Below are 15,121 nucleotides of genomic sequence, written 5' to 3' on the forward strand. Positions count from 1 at the left end.
TGCCGGTGTTTATGCTCCACACCAGCCTCCTCCCACCCCTACTTCATCTCACCCTATCAGCATATCCTTCTATTCCTTTCTCCCTCATGTGTTTACCTAGCTTCCCCTTAAATGCATCTCTGCTATTCGCCTCAACCACTCCCTGTGGTAGCGCGTTCCACATTCTAACCATTCTCTGGGTAAAGAAGTTTTTCCTGAATTCTCAATTGGATTTATTAGTGACTATCTTATATTTCTGACCCTAGTTTTGGATTCCCCCACAAGCAGAAACATCTTCTTTATATCTACCCTATCAAACTATTTCTACAGAAAGGAGCCCAGCCTGTTCAATCTTTCCTGATAGTTATAACCTCTCAATTCTGGTATCATCCTTGTTGCAATGCCTCTATAATATGGAGACCAGAACAGTGCAGAATAAACTCACTACTTCGCTTGAATGCTTTCACGACCCTGTTAGGACTTGGCGTTGAACATTTAATATCGTATCCATCAGGTGGGCTTCCAGAAGCAATGGGTGTCTCTGCCACCACAAGATGTTGCTGACCACCATCTTTTCTACCTGCCACCCCTCCCCACCTCCAGCCACCACCAAAACTGAATCATCATTGGGCTAAATTCCTGGAACTCCCTCCCCAACAGCATTGTGGGAGCAGCTTCACCACACGGACTGCAGAAGTCCAAGAAGAGGGCCCACCGCCACCTTCTCAAGGGCAACTAGGGGATGGGAAATAAATGCCGACCTTGCCAGCGACGCCCACATCCCGAGAATTCATGTACTTTGTTAAACAAGCCAAGCTACTCGCAACCACATGATTGTGAGCGGTATACCTTCAGTTTAACCCACCATTTAACCATTCAAACAATTCATTTTATACTTTTTGTGAGAGAGATGTTTAGTCCTGGTGGAGTGAACTGTTCTCTAGTTCAAGTTCCTAGTGGCGAGGGTTATGAGCTCAGTTCCGCTCTTTTGATGTCTTACCCAGTGAGTATGTCCAACCATATCCAGGTCTCTGGAAAATACGTTCTGACCCTCTCGTCTGCTGACTGGCTCATGGCCCTAAACTGTAAGCTGGTATCATACGGGATTAAGTCTGTGAAGGTAGATTCACAAGGTTAGCAAAGGTCACTGGACACATTGCCCAGTATTTACAGGTAGAGTTCCACAGCGAAGCCAGCATGAAATTCTTACCCTGTGCATATTACACCAGGGGAAAAGAAAGACTCGCTGCTGGATCTAACAGTCTGAGGTAAGTCTCTTGTGATGGCGATGTGAGTAGCAGTATGACTTTTCAAATTCATACACACCCCTGCCAGGTTTCTCTGGTGGGAGACTGGCGGAAACTCCCTGGAGAAGCATGTTACAAAGTATTTACAGCACAGAAACAGGCCATTCGGCCCAACTGGTCTATGCCGGTGTTTATGCTCCACACCAGCCTCCTCCCAACCCTCACCCTATCAGCATCTCCTTCTATTCCTTTCTCCCTCATGTTTGTCTAGCTTCCCCTTAAAGGGATAGATGCTAAAAGCATCCATTTACGCCAAATCTCTGGGGGTTCGGCTAATCTCCCACCAAAGTCAAGCCAGGAGATCAGGACAACCCTGCAGGAGTTCAGGTCCATGAGTTGCTGCTCCATCGCCAAGCCTCCACAATAACACTCTAGCCATTGACAGGTAGGTAGATCAAACTGATTTCCAAACTGCAATGACCATCCAAAAAGAAGGATTGTGCAGCCAATCAAACCTTCCTGCTTTTCCGTCTTGGTACCTGTTCGTATTGGCATTAATCTGTCACAAAATATAAAATGAACGTCACTAGAAAAATGCCACAGAAAAGAATTTCATAACAATACATTAGAAAGAAAGAACTTGCATCTCTATCACCCCTTTCACGACCTCAGGACATCCCAAAGTGCTTCACAGCCAATGAAGTACTTTTGAAGTGTGGTCACTGTTGTAATGTGGGACACACAGTGGCCAATTTGCACACAGCAAGCTCCCACAAACAGCAATGAGATAATCTGTTTTATTGATGTTGGTTAAGGGATAAATATTGGCCAGGACACCGGGGAGAACTCCCCTGCTCTTCTTCGAAATAGTGCCGGGGGATCTTTTACGTCCACCTGCGGGGGCAGACAGTGCGGCACTCCCTCAGCACTGCAGTGGACGTGTCAGCCTGGATTTTGTGCTCAAGTCTCTGGAGTGGGGTCTATGAACCCACGACCTTCGGATTCAGAGGTGAGAGTGCTGCCCACTAAACCATGGCTGACACCTTTATTATTAGCATAATAATGCACAGTGAGATTCCACCCCAAGTGAATTGAAATGGAGAAAATGCTATGATAATGTTCTGCCTTAGATGTTTCTAGAGTGATCTGTTAATACAGTATGAAGTAGACATACTGGTGGCTTCTAGTAGCTGAGCATCAATACCATTCCAGGGTTCATTCTTATTAATATTGGCCCAGAACTTTGGGTCCCCACGCATGAGTACGCGCTGGGTACGCACCTGTAGGCCCAACGAAAGTGCCAGTTTCGTGCATGCACTGCGCATGCGCGGGAAACCGGCACTTCCGTTCCCTTGAAGGAAGGGGTTCACAGGTCAAACACGTGCGCCGGAGAGGCAGCGCGTATGCCTGGAACTTCCGTTTTTTTTGCAGGTTTCTCCGGGAGGGTAAGTCTCCAGGAGCTACGCTTTGAAAAAGCAGGCGCAAGGCCTGCTTTTAACAAGGTAAGTGGTGAATTAATTAAAATTAAAACATTTTTTCCACAGGTTTATTATTTTTAAATACTTTAAAGAAAGGTAAGTTTATTTTTAGCCCCGTTAGAAAATGTAATTAATTAATGGCATTTCCCTGCTGCCATTGACTCTCCATGGCCCACGTGATCCCAGGGGACGCTTCGAACTAACTGCGCCCCTGGGATACGCAAGCACTGCGCGCCGGCAGTTGGAGGCGGCCCAGGATCGGAATCCCACGTGGGCCCACAGCTCAGCGGCCAGCGCGGTAGGTAAGTGCAGGTCGGAGGCTTGCACCCACGGGAAACCTCCGACCCGAATTTCTGGGCCATTATATTAACAAGCTGCTCAAGTTCTGGACCCTGCCTGCAGTGTCCTGTCGAACTGTCAGATAGCCCTTGAGCAGAGCTTTACCATACCTCTGACTGTGCTGTACACGTATGGGACGTATTAAGTTGAAAAATGACACCTAGTCAAAGAAGGAACCTTTAGGAACTAAGGGTCAAAGATGTAGGTTTTAAGGAGCGACTTAGCGGAGGAAAGAGAGAGAGAGGCAGAGAGGTTTAGGGAGGGAATTCCAGAGCTTAGGGCCTCGACTGCTGAAGGCACAGCCACCAATGGTGGGGTGAAGAAAGTGGGGGATGCGCAAGAGGCCAGAATTGGAGGAAGGCGGAGATCTCTCGGAGGGCATCTGATTTCCTTTTCCAAATGATGTCTATCACGCCCGGTGTAAGACGGCTGCTGATTCGCTGTGAGTTCGCTTCCTGCTAGTGGTGAAAGTCCAATTTCACCCGCCTCACGCAGTAGAGCAACTATACTTGGCCTCCCAATTATTGGACATCTTTAAGTAGGCTTTCAAATGAATCTCCATTTCCCAACAAACAGGATTGTCTCTGAAATATTCCAGGCATCATACTTACACATTAGCACGCCGGTTGGAATATAAGCATCAGTTATCACCATTAGACCACTGTCCTATTAACAAAAGATCAGAAAACGTTTCAGCATTAAGTTCAGTTACTATTTTTCTATGTGTGTATTTCGTACTCTTCCAAGTGAGGAATGTGATTGTTGGGCGAATAGAACATCTTCAAATTTCAGGCAGCTACAGACCTCATCCCTGGAGGTATTGGGTTTTCCCCATGCTACCGCGCTCTACTGTGTACCCACCCTGCTCTCCCCGCACCCTCCCCGCACCCACCCTGTACCCTCCCCCCCACACCCACCCTGCTCTCCCCCGCACCCTCCCCGCACCCACCCTGTATCCTCCCCGCCCTCTCCCCCCACACCCACCCTGCTCTCCCCCGCACCCTCCCCGCACCCACCCTGTACCCTCCCCGCCCTCTCCCCCCACACCCACCCTGCTCTCCCCCGCACCCTCCCCGCACCCACCCTGTACCCTCCCCGCCCTCTCCCCCCACACCCTCCCCCGCCCTCTCCCCCGCACCCTCCCCCACACCCTCCCCCGCCCTCTCCCCCCACACCCTCCCCCGCCCTCTCCCCCGCACCCTCCCCCACACCCTCCCCCGCCCTCTCCCCCCACACCCTCCCCCGCCCTCTCCCCCGCACCCTCCCCCACACCCTCCCCCGCCCTCTCCCCCGCACCCTCCCCCACACCCTCCCCCGCCCTCTCCCCCCACACCCTCCCCCGCCCTCTCCCCCGCACCCTCCCCCACACCCTCCCCCGCCCTCTCCCCCCACCCCCTCCCCCGCCCTCTCCCCCGCACCCTCCCCCACACCCTCCCCCGCCCTCTCCCCCCACACCCTCCCCCGCCCTCTCCCCCCGCACCCTTCCCCGCCCTCTCCCCCCGCACCCTCCCCCGCCCTCTCCCCCCACACCCTCCCCCGCCCTCTCCCCCCGCACCCTCCCCCGCCCTCTCCCCCCGCACCCTCCCCCGCCCTCTCCCCGCACCCTCCCTGCCCTCTCCCCCGCACCCTCCCCCACACCCTCCCCCGCCCTCTCCCCCGCACCCTCCCTGCCCTCTCCCGAGCCCTCTCTCCCCGCACCCTCCCCTCTCCCCCGCCCTCTCCCTGCCCTCTCCCCCTGCATCCTCCCCCGCCCCTCCCTGCCCTCCCCCTCCGCACCCTCCCTGCCCTCTCCCCCGCACCCTCCTCCGCCCTCCCCCTGCATCCTCCCCCTGCATCCTCCCCCTGCATCCTCCCCCTGCATCCTCCCCCAGCACCCTCCCCGCACGCTCCCCCCACACCCTCCCCACGTCCCCTCCCCCCACACCCTCCCCACGTCCCCTCCCCATGCCCCTCTGCGCCCTCCCCGTCTCCCCATTAATATCGGGCCCATAAAGTTCATTTCACACCTGAAATGCGTTGGCACCGTACATCCCTCCATTATCCGGGACAATGTAATCTTTAACAGCACCTTTCAACTCCTGAATAACCTGCAGTTCAAAGGGGAACAGAGCAGCGTGTCGTTACACCCCATCCTCAGTAAATATAACATCACTTTGTTCCGCTTATTCTGGCAGCTGCTCCCCGATCTCCTTCAGTCTTACTCAATCTGGCCACTAGGAGGAGCACGACAGGCTGTGACCACGCCCCCCGGTATTCCGACTCCCTCGACAGAGGAGGATCCCATCCTCAAAGGCCGGCTGACTGATTCCCCGCTGCTGCTCTTGCTCACCTTTTGCTTTGCCTCGTTGGCCATGTTGGAGGGAGCAATGGATTTTTTTTTTTCTGTTCCCTCTGGGTTTTTTTCTCTCCCTGCCATGCACCATTCCCCCAACAACCTGGGACCAACCACAGGGAAGTATAATGGGACAGGCTCCTCCAATAAACTCAGCTCTGAGGAAATCGTGGGCGAAATTTTTCATCATGCCCCTCTTCGTAGAACCCAGTGTGGAATAAAAGTCGGGCGGGTTTGATGATGGGTGAGTGACCCCTGGGGTGAAGATGAAAAGCGACCTCCTTGGTGTAAAGGCATTCCGCGCTACACTGGCTCAATCTCGCCTGCTCACCCGCCACCCGAACATAGCGAGATCGCAACGTCGCCTTATTTTCTCTCATTAAATTTCTTCGACGTGTCTTAATTTCTCCAACGTGTGCCTTCCAGCCATCCAAAGGCTGAATGTAGACTGCAAAGTGCCCATTGAGGCTTTTGGTCCATGTCACTCGTACGCTACAGGAGCAGGAGGAGGCCATTCAGCCCCTCCGTCATTCAGTGAGAGCATGGCGAATCTATATCTTTACTCTTGGTATCTACTACCCGCCTTGGTTCCGTCACCCTCAATTCCCTTGCCTAACAGAAAATCTGTCGATCTCAGTTTTGAAAAGTTCAATTGACCCCCAGCCGCAATAGCTTTTTGGGGGAGAGAGTTCCAGATTTCCACTACCTTTTGTGTGAAGAAGTGCTTCCTGACATCACCCCTGAACGGCCTGGCTCTAATTTGAAGGTTATGTGATAGGGTCTAACTGGTTGGTGTAAATGCTGATACCACACCGTGTGGCTGCGTAGCATTTTTACAGATAGAACGGTTGTTATAAATCTCATCATTCATCAAGAAACTACTCGTGAAATAACGCTGGACGGCCAGCTGGTGGCGCCGTCCAAGGAGTATAAATACTCAGGCGTGGGCCCCAGCTTTCCAGGGACATTTTGTAAGACAAGGAACTAGTGAAGTACAACTAGACCTCCATGTTCTGAAACAAGTTGCTTAAAGCCTTGCTTTATACTCAAACCAAGTGTGTAGTGAGTTTTATTACGTCAACGGTTGTTCCACTTGTGAAGAAGACCCAAATTAACCTACTCCTGACATCAATGCTTGTGGACTGTGCCTCCTTCTTGACTCGAGGATGCATTAGGCTTCTGTATATATGGAAACAATGATGGTATGTTTATCTATATTACAGCAACTTGCATTTATATAGCGCCTTTAATGTCGTAAGATGTCCCAAATCACTTCACAGGAGCGTTAGCAAACAAAATTTGACACCGAGCCACATTAGAGATATTAGGACAGGTGACCAAAAGCGCCTTAAAAGAGGAGAGAGAGAGGTAGAGAGGTTTAGGGAGGGAATTCCAGCACTTTGCGCCCTGGCAGCTGAAGGCACGGCCGCCAACGGTGGAGTGAGTAAAATCGGGGATGCGCAAGAGGCCAGAATTGGAGGAGCGCAGAGATCTTGGAGGGTTGTAGGTAGTTACAGAGGTAGGGAGGGTCAAGGCCATGGAGTGATTTGAAAACAAGGATGAGAATTGTAAAATTGTGGCGTTACCGGACCGGGAGCACTGGGGTAATGGATGAACGGGGCGGCGTTAGGGCACGGGGCAGCTGAATTTTTGGATGAGCCCAAGTTTACAGAGGGTGGAAGATGGGAGGCCGGCCAGGAGACTGTTGGAATAGTCAAGTCGAGAAGTAACAAAGGCCTGGATGAGGGTTTGAGCAGCGGAGGAGCTGAGGTAGGGGCGGAGACAGGAGATGTTACGGAGGAGATTGGCTGGTGGTTTGCATGGAAAAATAAACAGAATCACGGAAGACGATTCCCAAAAAGACAGAAAAAATGTCCCATGTAATAAAAAGGGAACTGGACTTATTCTGGAACCACTGACCTGTGATTTCCCTATAAGATAAAATGACTGCAGAAAGCCTGATAGTTATTTGTTAGCTGCTGTCAAGTATTTGAAGCACAATGCGATCAGGTTTATCAAAGTTATTTTAATCGGCACTTACTGACATAAGAAAACTACTAGGCACTTGGTCTAAGCGTTAAACAAAGCTTTAATCAACTGTTTTACAACATGGAGGTCTAGTTGTGTCCTTCACTAGTTCCTGTTAAAGAATGTCCTGCGCAAGCTGGGCCCGTGCCCGAGTATTAATACTCTCCCTGGACAGCGCCACCCGCAGGCTGCTCAGTTGATTCATGTCACTTACCATGTCCTCCGTGATGTCATTTCCTCCTTTGAGAAGCTGGACGCTCTTGTCCACCACCAGGACCCCGACAAAGGAGCCGCCTTCATTGGCGGACACACTGAGAGAGACGTTGTCAGCTGGCTTAGCCTGGTCCTTGCTCCAGGACAATGAGACCTGTACCAAACGAGGCCAGCGTCATCGTTAAATTATCAGAGACAACAGCTTCCGTGCACAGCGTCTTTAACGTAGCAATAGGTCCCCAAGGGGCTTCTACAGGTCCATTATCAGACCCATTTTGATAATGAGTAACATCAGGAGATACTGGGGCAGGTAGTCAAAAGCTTGGTCAACAAGGCTCAAAACAAGAGCATAGTTTAAAAGAATTAGAGCAATGGCTTGGAGTCTTTGTACACATGCTTGGTCAGCTATTGGATCACTGAGTCTAACGCGTAATGTTGATTTGGTGTTAAACGTATAAGATTCTGAGGGGGATTGACAGGGTAGATGCTGAGAGGTTGTTTCCCCCTGCCTGGAGAGTCTAGAACCAGGGGTCACAGACTCAGAATATGGGGTCGGCCATTTAGGACTGAGATGAGGAGGAATTTCTTCACTCAGAGGGTTGTGAATCTTTGGAATTCTCTGCCCCAGAGGGCTGTGAATGCTCAGTCGTTGAGTACATTCAAGGCTCAGATAGATAGATTTTTAGACTCATGGGGAATCAAGGGATATGGAGATCAGGCAGGAAAGTGGATTTGAGGTTGATGATCAGCCATGATCTAATTGAATGGCGGAGCAGGCTCGAGGGGCCGTATTGCTGACTCCTGCTCCTAATTCTTATGTTCTTATGTTCTTAATCCACATCTGAGCACTTAGGTACCAACGAAAACAGTGTGAAAGATAAATCCAGGACTTAGTGCTCCAGGTTAACAGTAGAAATGCGTTGGTTGAGAGGAATACTGGGAGTAAGAACATAAGAACATAAGAAATAGGAGCAGGAGGAGGCCATTCGGCCCTTCGAGCCTACTCCGCCATTCAATGAGATCATGGCTGATCTTCTGCCTCAACTCCATTCACCGGCCCTATCGCCATATCCCTTGATGCCCTTACTAGTCAGAAATCTATCGACTTCTGTTTTGAATATACCCAATGACTGAGCCTCCACAGCTCTCTGGGATAGAGAATTCCAAAGATTCACCACCCTCTGTGTGAAGAAATTTCTTCTCATCTTAGTCCTGAATGGCCTACCCTTTAACCTGAGGCTGTGGCCCCTGGTTCTAGACTCCCCAGCCAAGGGAAACATTCTCCCAACATCCACCCTATCAAGCCCTGTAATAATTTTGCATGCTTCAATGAGATCCCCTCTCATTCTGCTGAATTCAAGAGAATACAGGCCTAGTTTACTCAATCTCTTCTCATACGACAGTCCCGCCATCCCAGGAATCAATCTGGTGAACCTTCGTTGCACTCCCTCTATGGCAAGTATATCCTTCCTTAGGTAAGGAGACCAAAATTGTACACAGTACTCCAGGTGTGGTCTCACCAAGGCCCTATATAATTGGAGTAAGACTTCTTTACTCCTGTACTCAAATCCTCTTGTAATGAAGGCCAGCATACCATTTGCCTTCCTAATGGCTTGCTGCACCTGCACATTCACTTTCAGTGATTCATGTACAAGGACACCCAGGTCCCTTTGAGCATCTGCATTCCCCAATCTTTCACCAATTAGGAAATACTCTGCCTTTCTGTTTTTTCTACCAAAGTGGGTAACTTCACATTTATCCACATTATATTCTATCTGCCATGTTCTCGCCCACTCACTGAGCCTGTCGAGATCCCCTTGAAGCCTCTTCACATCCTCTTCACAACTGACACTGCCACCTAGCTTTGTATCATCAGCAAATTTGGAAATGTTACATTTAGTCCCCTCATCCAAATCATTGATATAGATTGTGAATAGCTGGGGCCCAAGTACCGATCCTTGCGGTACCCCACTAGTCACAGCCTGTCATTCTGAAGAAGACCCGTTTATCCCTACTCTTTGTTTTCTGTCTGTTAACCAATTCTCAATCCATGCTAGTATATTACCCCCAATTCCATGTACCCTAATTTTGTTCACCAACCTTTTGTGTGGGACCTTATCGAAGGCCTTCTGAAAATCCAGATACATCACATCTACCGGTTCCCCTTTGTCTACTCCACTAGTTACATCCTCAAAGAACTCCAATAGGTTTGTCAAACAGGATTTCCCTTTCATAAATCCATGCTGATTCTGTCCAATCTTACTATTAGTTTCTTGCATCCTTTATAATAGATTCCAGCATTTTCCCAACTACTGATGTGAGGCTAACAGGTCTGTAGTTCCCTGTTTTCTCTCTTCCCTCCTTTCTTAAATAGCAGGGTTACATTTGCTATCCTCCAATCTGCAGGAACCATTCCAGAATCTATAGTATTTTGAAAGATGACAACCAATGCGTCCACTAGCTCAATGGCCACCTCTTTCAAAACCCTAGGATGTAGGTCATCCGGTCCTTGGGATTTATCGACTTTTAGTCCCATTAATTTTGCTAGTACTGTTTTTTTACTAATAATAATTTCTTTAAGTTCCTCATTCTCACCACACCCTTGGTTTTCTCATATTTCTGGGAGGTTTTTTGTGTCTTCCTCCGGGAAGGCAGAAGTGAAGACAGAAACAAAGTATTTATTTAGTTTCTCTGCCATTTCCTCGTTCCTCATTATAAATTCTCCCATCTCTGACTGTAAAGGACCTACATTTACCTTCACCAGTCTTTTCCTTTTCACAGGATGCAAAGAATCAAGAAACAGCACTTATACAGACGATCCAAGAAAGACAACTGAGATGGTTTGGGCACATTTCAAGAAGGCAAACAGCTGGAATAGCTTTCGTGAGCCTGCGCACAGAAGGGACATGGAACAAGAAGCCCAGGAAGATCAAGGAAGCATTGGATAGACAATGTCAAGAATGACTTGTTATAGAAAGGGCTACAGATGACTGAAGCGGCCAGGCTCGTTCAGAACCGACAACAGTGGAGTTGCTGCTGAGCTGAGGGACAACGAGCGCCTTGCCAGTACTGCCCACTCCCCAAGAATAAATTGAAATACCTTACCTTATTTGCAAAGATGCCTTCCACATTCAGATTCAAGGCCTCGCTAATGATCTGACCACCTTCTTGAACATAGTAGACAATGAGGCTGGCCAAAGGCGCCCAAGAAAGTTCTGGAGTCAGTTGGATTGTAGTTAGGTTGCTTTTGCCTGTGGCTACCACATGACCTCTTGACACCACCTGAAGCAGAGAGACGGGGGATATTAAAAAAAAAGCACCGTGATTAGATTTACTCCAAACGCAGCTTGGTCTCAAGATTAAGAAGGAACTGACAAATGCTTTACCCGTATTCCACCTTTCTCTAACGCTTGAAACCAATTCACAAATAATGCTTTACAATTAACGGGAAGCTGGATAAGCACATGAGGGAGAAGGCAATAGAGGGTTACGCTGATAGATTTAGATGAGGAAAGATGGGAGGAGGCTCAAGTGGAGCATAAACGCCGGCATGGACTGGTTGGGCCGAATGGCATGTTTCCGTGCCGTATATTCTATCTAATCTATGTAATCAATGGGGCAGAAATTCAGGTCTCCACGGGTGAGTACGCACGGGGTACTCACCCGTAGGCCCAATGGAAGTGCCCGTTTCCTGCATGCACTGCACATGCGCGGGAAACCGGCACATCCGTTCCTCTGAACGAAGGGGTTCAGAGGTGGAACGCGTGCGCGGGAGAGGCTGCACCTGCGCATCGAACTTAGGTTTTTTTTTTACAGGTTTTCCCGCGAGGGTAAGCCTGCAGAAGTTAGAAATGTAAAAAGCAGGCGTAAGGCCTGCTTTTTACACGGTAAGTGGTGAATTAATTAAAATTAAAACAGTTTTTCCACAGGTTTATTATTTTTAAATACTTTAAAGCAAGGTAAGTTTATTTTTAGCCCCATTAGAAAATAAAATTATTTTTTCAAAAATTTAAATTATTGTTTAAAATAGTTATTTCATGTAATTTATAGTTTATTTAAAAAATGTGATTTAAAAAAAAAGTTATTTGAAGATTTAGTGCTATTTTGGGGCCCATAGTATTCATAAGTCTTGACAGCCCTTCCTGTCAGACTTATGAATGGAGCATTCCCTGCTCCGATTGGCTCCCCATGGCCCACGTGATCCCAGGGGACGCTTCGAACTAACTGCGCCCCTGGGATACGCAAGCACTGCGCGCCGGCAGTTGGAGCAGGCCCAGGATCGGAATTCCACGGGGGCCCACAGCTCAACGGCCGGCGCGCAAGATAAGTGCAGATAAGACCCGAATTTCTGGGCCAACGTCAGTAAGCCTTGGCCCCCTACCGCTTGCACGGTTACTCATTAACAAGGTTGGACAGTTTTGTGCTTGGCCTCTGCAACCTGCTGAAAATAATTACTTGCTCACTAATGGATGCTCTCTCAATGAGAGGCGTTAATGACACCTGGCATTTGCTGTGCAATGCAAATAATAGAGGTCTTTAAAATTATGAAAGGTTTTGATAGAGTGGATACAGAGAGATCGTTTCCACTTGTGAGGAAGAGCATAACTAGAGGCCATCAATATAAGATGGTCGCCAAGAAATCCAATAGGGAATTCAGAAGAAACTTCTTTACCCAAAGAGTGGTGAGAGTGTGGAACTCGTTACCACAGGGAGCGGTTGAGGCGAATAGTATAGATGCATTTAAGGGGAGGCTAGACAAGCATATGAGGGAGAAGGGAATAGAGGGTTACGCTGATAGAGTTAGATGAGGAAAGGCGGGAGGAGGCTCGAGTGGTGCACAAACGCCGGCATGAACTGGTTGGGCCGACTGGCCTGTTTCTGTGCTGCATATTCCATGTAATTCGGCGGTAAACAACTGGTGGCCCTTGAAATGCCTCTCAGAGTTCCGCCAGCTTCCGGCCATAACTCCAGCAGGAGATGGGCGGGACCCGAGGGAAAGCAACGCAGTTTCTGGGAGTTTCCTCAATGCTTTGTGAAGGGCAGAATTTCCGCCTGCCCCGTTCCTGAGGCAAACGGCAGTCAAAGGGGGGTGGGTCCAGGGGGTGGAGACTCCCTGCATCGGAGACCCCAGAGTAGCAACAACAACAACAACAGCTTGCATTTACACAGCACCAGTTTGTGATCACTCCATAGCTTATTTATGAGAATATAGTGAAGTATATCAGCAAGGGTACATATGGCTAACTCCTTGCTGCCAAGCTCTGGCATGTGTTGCTGATGAAGGAGCTCACTGCCAGTAAGTGGCACTATAATTTATTACTCCAATAATTAGTTTTGCAACTTAACAACAACTTGCATTTATATAGCAGCTTTAATGCAGTAAAATATAGGGCCCTGGTGAGACCACACCTGGAGTATTATGTACAATTTTGGTCTCCTTACCTAAGGAAGGATATACTTGCCATAGAGGGAGTGCAACGAAGGTTCACCAGACTGGTTCCTGGGATTGGGGGATTGTCCTATGAGGAGAGATTGAGTAGACTAGGCCTATATTCTCTGGAGTTTAGAAGAATGAGAGGTGATCTCATTGAAACATACAAAATTCTTACAGGGCTTGACAGGGTAGATGCAGGGAGGATGTTTCCCCTGGCTGGGGAGTCTAGAACCAGGGGTCACAGTCTCAGAATAAGGGGTCGGCCATTCATGACTGAGATGAGGAGAAATTTCTTCACTCGGAGGGTGGTGAATCTTTGGAATTCTCTATCCCAGAGGGCTGTGGAGGCTCAGTCTTTGAGTATATTCAGGACAGAGATCGATAGATTTTTGAATATTAAGGGAATCAAGGGATATGGGGATAGTGCAGGAAAGTGGAGATGAGGTAGAAGATCAGCCATGATCTTATTGAATGGCGGAGCAGGCTCGAGGGGCCAAATGGCCGACTCCTGCTCCTATTTCTTATGTTCTTATGCTCTTAAATGCTCCAAGACACTTCACAGGAGCGATTATCAAACAAATTTTGACACCGAGCCACATAAGGAGATATTAGGGCAGACATGTGGTCAAAGAGGCAGGTTTTAAGGAGCATCTTTAAAGAGGGGAGAGAGGCGGAGAGGTTTAGGGAGGGAATTCCAGGGCTCGGGGCCCAGGCAGCTGGAGGCACGGCCGCCAATGGTGGAGCGATGGAAATCGGGAATGCACAGGAGGCCAGAATTGAAAGAACGCAGAGATCTAGATAGGTTGTGGGGCTGGAGGAGATTACAGCGATAGGGAGGGGCGAGGGATTTGAAAACAAGGAGGAGATTTTTTAAATCGAGGCGCTGCCAGACTGGGAACCAATGTCGATCAGCGAGCACAGTAGCAGCCGGCAGTAGGTGGAGGGAGTATGTGAGCCAATCAGTCGGATCCGGGTCCACCAAACAATATTTTTTTTTTTGAAATAATACACCTCGGCCCCCTTGCTCAGGATGCTAAAGGACAACCTCTTTTGCCTGGGCAACCCCCTCTCCCCTCAATGGGTAGGTGAACAAGTGAGTTTCCATGGACATGGGGCAAGCAGGCATCAGAGATGAACCTCCTCCCCCCAGCCCTGTGCCAATGAGATGGTCTCTCCCAAGGGTCTAGTCAAGATGCTCTGGCTATCATGAGTGTGGGACAGGCTTGATGGAGAAGATGGTCTTTGATGTTCTGTCAACTTCCTATGTCCGGATGTCTCTCCAAAATCCACAGACTTACTAAATTGGCATCGATCGTTGCTTTAGAATGTTTTCGCACACTTATTGGTCATGTACTCGATGGATTTACTGATACACCTAACTCCAAGTATTACTTTTCCTTTCACCTTACAGTTCACTCGTGCACTGGTTGCTCCCACTGTCTGGTATCATATTCCAGATACAATGCTCTTGGTGGCACTCTCGCCTCTGGGCCAGGCGATTCTGGACTCAAGACCTACTCTTGGACTTAATCTTGCCTGCAACCCATCGCATCACTGAGGGAGTGCTGCGCACTGCGAGGTGGCAGTCTGGCCGTCTAGGGAGGACATTAAAGATGCCACAGGGCCATTTAAAGAGCAGGGGGTTCCTCTGGGTGTCTTACCCAACATTCCTCTCACAGCCAACATCACCAAACGCAGATTAACTAGTCAGTCACCACATTGCTGTTTATTAGATCTTGCTGTGCACAAAATGGCCACTGTGTTTGTTAACATAGCAACAGATACTGTACTTTAAAGACATTTGTTTAAGATCTCTCTAAGAGGTGTGATAGACTGTTGCATAAGTGAATCTTTCTCTTCTCTTGTTTTATATTATAAAGTACTGATCAAATTACCTGATAGGTAATCTCGTTCAATAACTCAGAACTTTCGATGGCAAATTCAAATGGCAGCCCCACCTAGGAATAAACAAAAGTTTATTAACACACTTTAAACTCAAGATGCTAAGATTAACAGGCCGCATGCCTTTCAGATGATAAAATTACAAATGGTTACAAACAAAGGCGTTACC

At 48.8% G+C, this 15,121-nt stretch overlaps 1 protein-coding gene across 1 annotated transcript in view; it reads right to left on the minus strand.

Moving 5' to 3' along the window:
* The window catches only part of cd109 (CD109 molecule), a 183,368-nt gene that overhangs the window by 106,283 nt on the left and 61,964 nt on the right, over positions 1-15,121 (minus strand). Inside the window, exons 12-18 of the mRNA XM_085979227.1 lie at position 15,121; positions 14,946-15,008; positions 10,722-10,898; positions 7,618-7,770; positions 5,050-5,130; positions 3,655-3,709; positions 980-1,091 (exon numbers count right to left, since the gene is read on the minus strand). The exon at position 15,121 is cut by the window's right edge and continues 101 nt beyond it. Coding sequence (XP_085835353.1) covers positions 980-1,091; positions 3,655-3,709; positions 5,050-5,130; positions 7,618-7,770; positions 10,722-10,898; positions 14,946-15,008; position 15,121 — 642 coding nt within the window. The remainder of the gene's footprint in view (positions 1-979; positions 1,092-3,654; positions 3,710-5,049; positions 5,131-7,617; positions 7,771-10,721; positions 10,899-14,945; positions 15,009-15,120) is intronic.

Source organism: Somniosus microcephalus, chromosome 3, assembly GCF_052327205.1.
Source record: "Somniosus microcephalus isolate GS21.2 chromosome 3, FLI_Smic_1.0, whole genome shotgun sequence".
In the NCBI taxonomy this organism is placed as follows: Eukaryota; Metazoa; Chordata; class Chondrichthyes; order Squaliformes; family Somniosidae; genus Somniosus; species Somniosus microcephalus.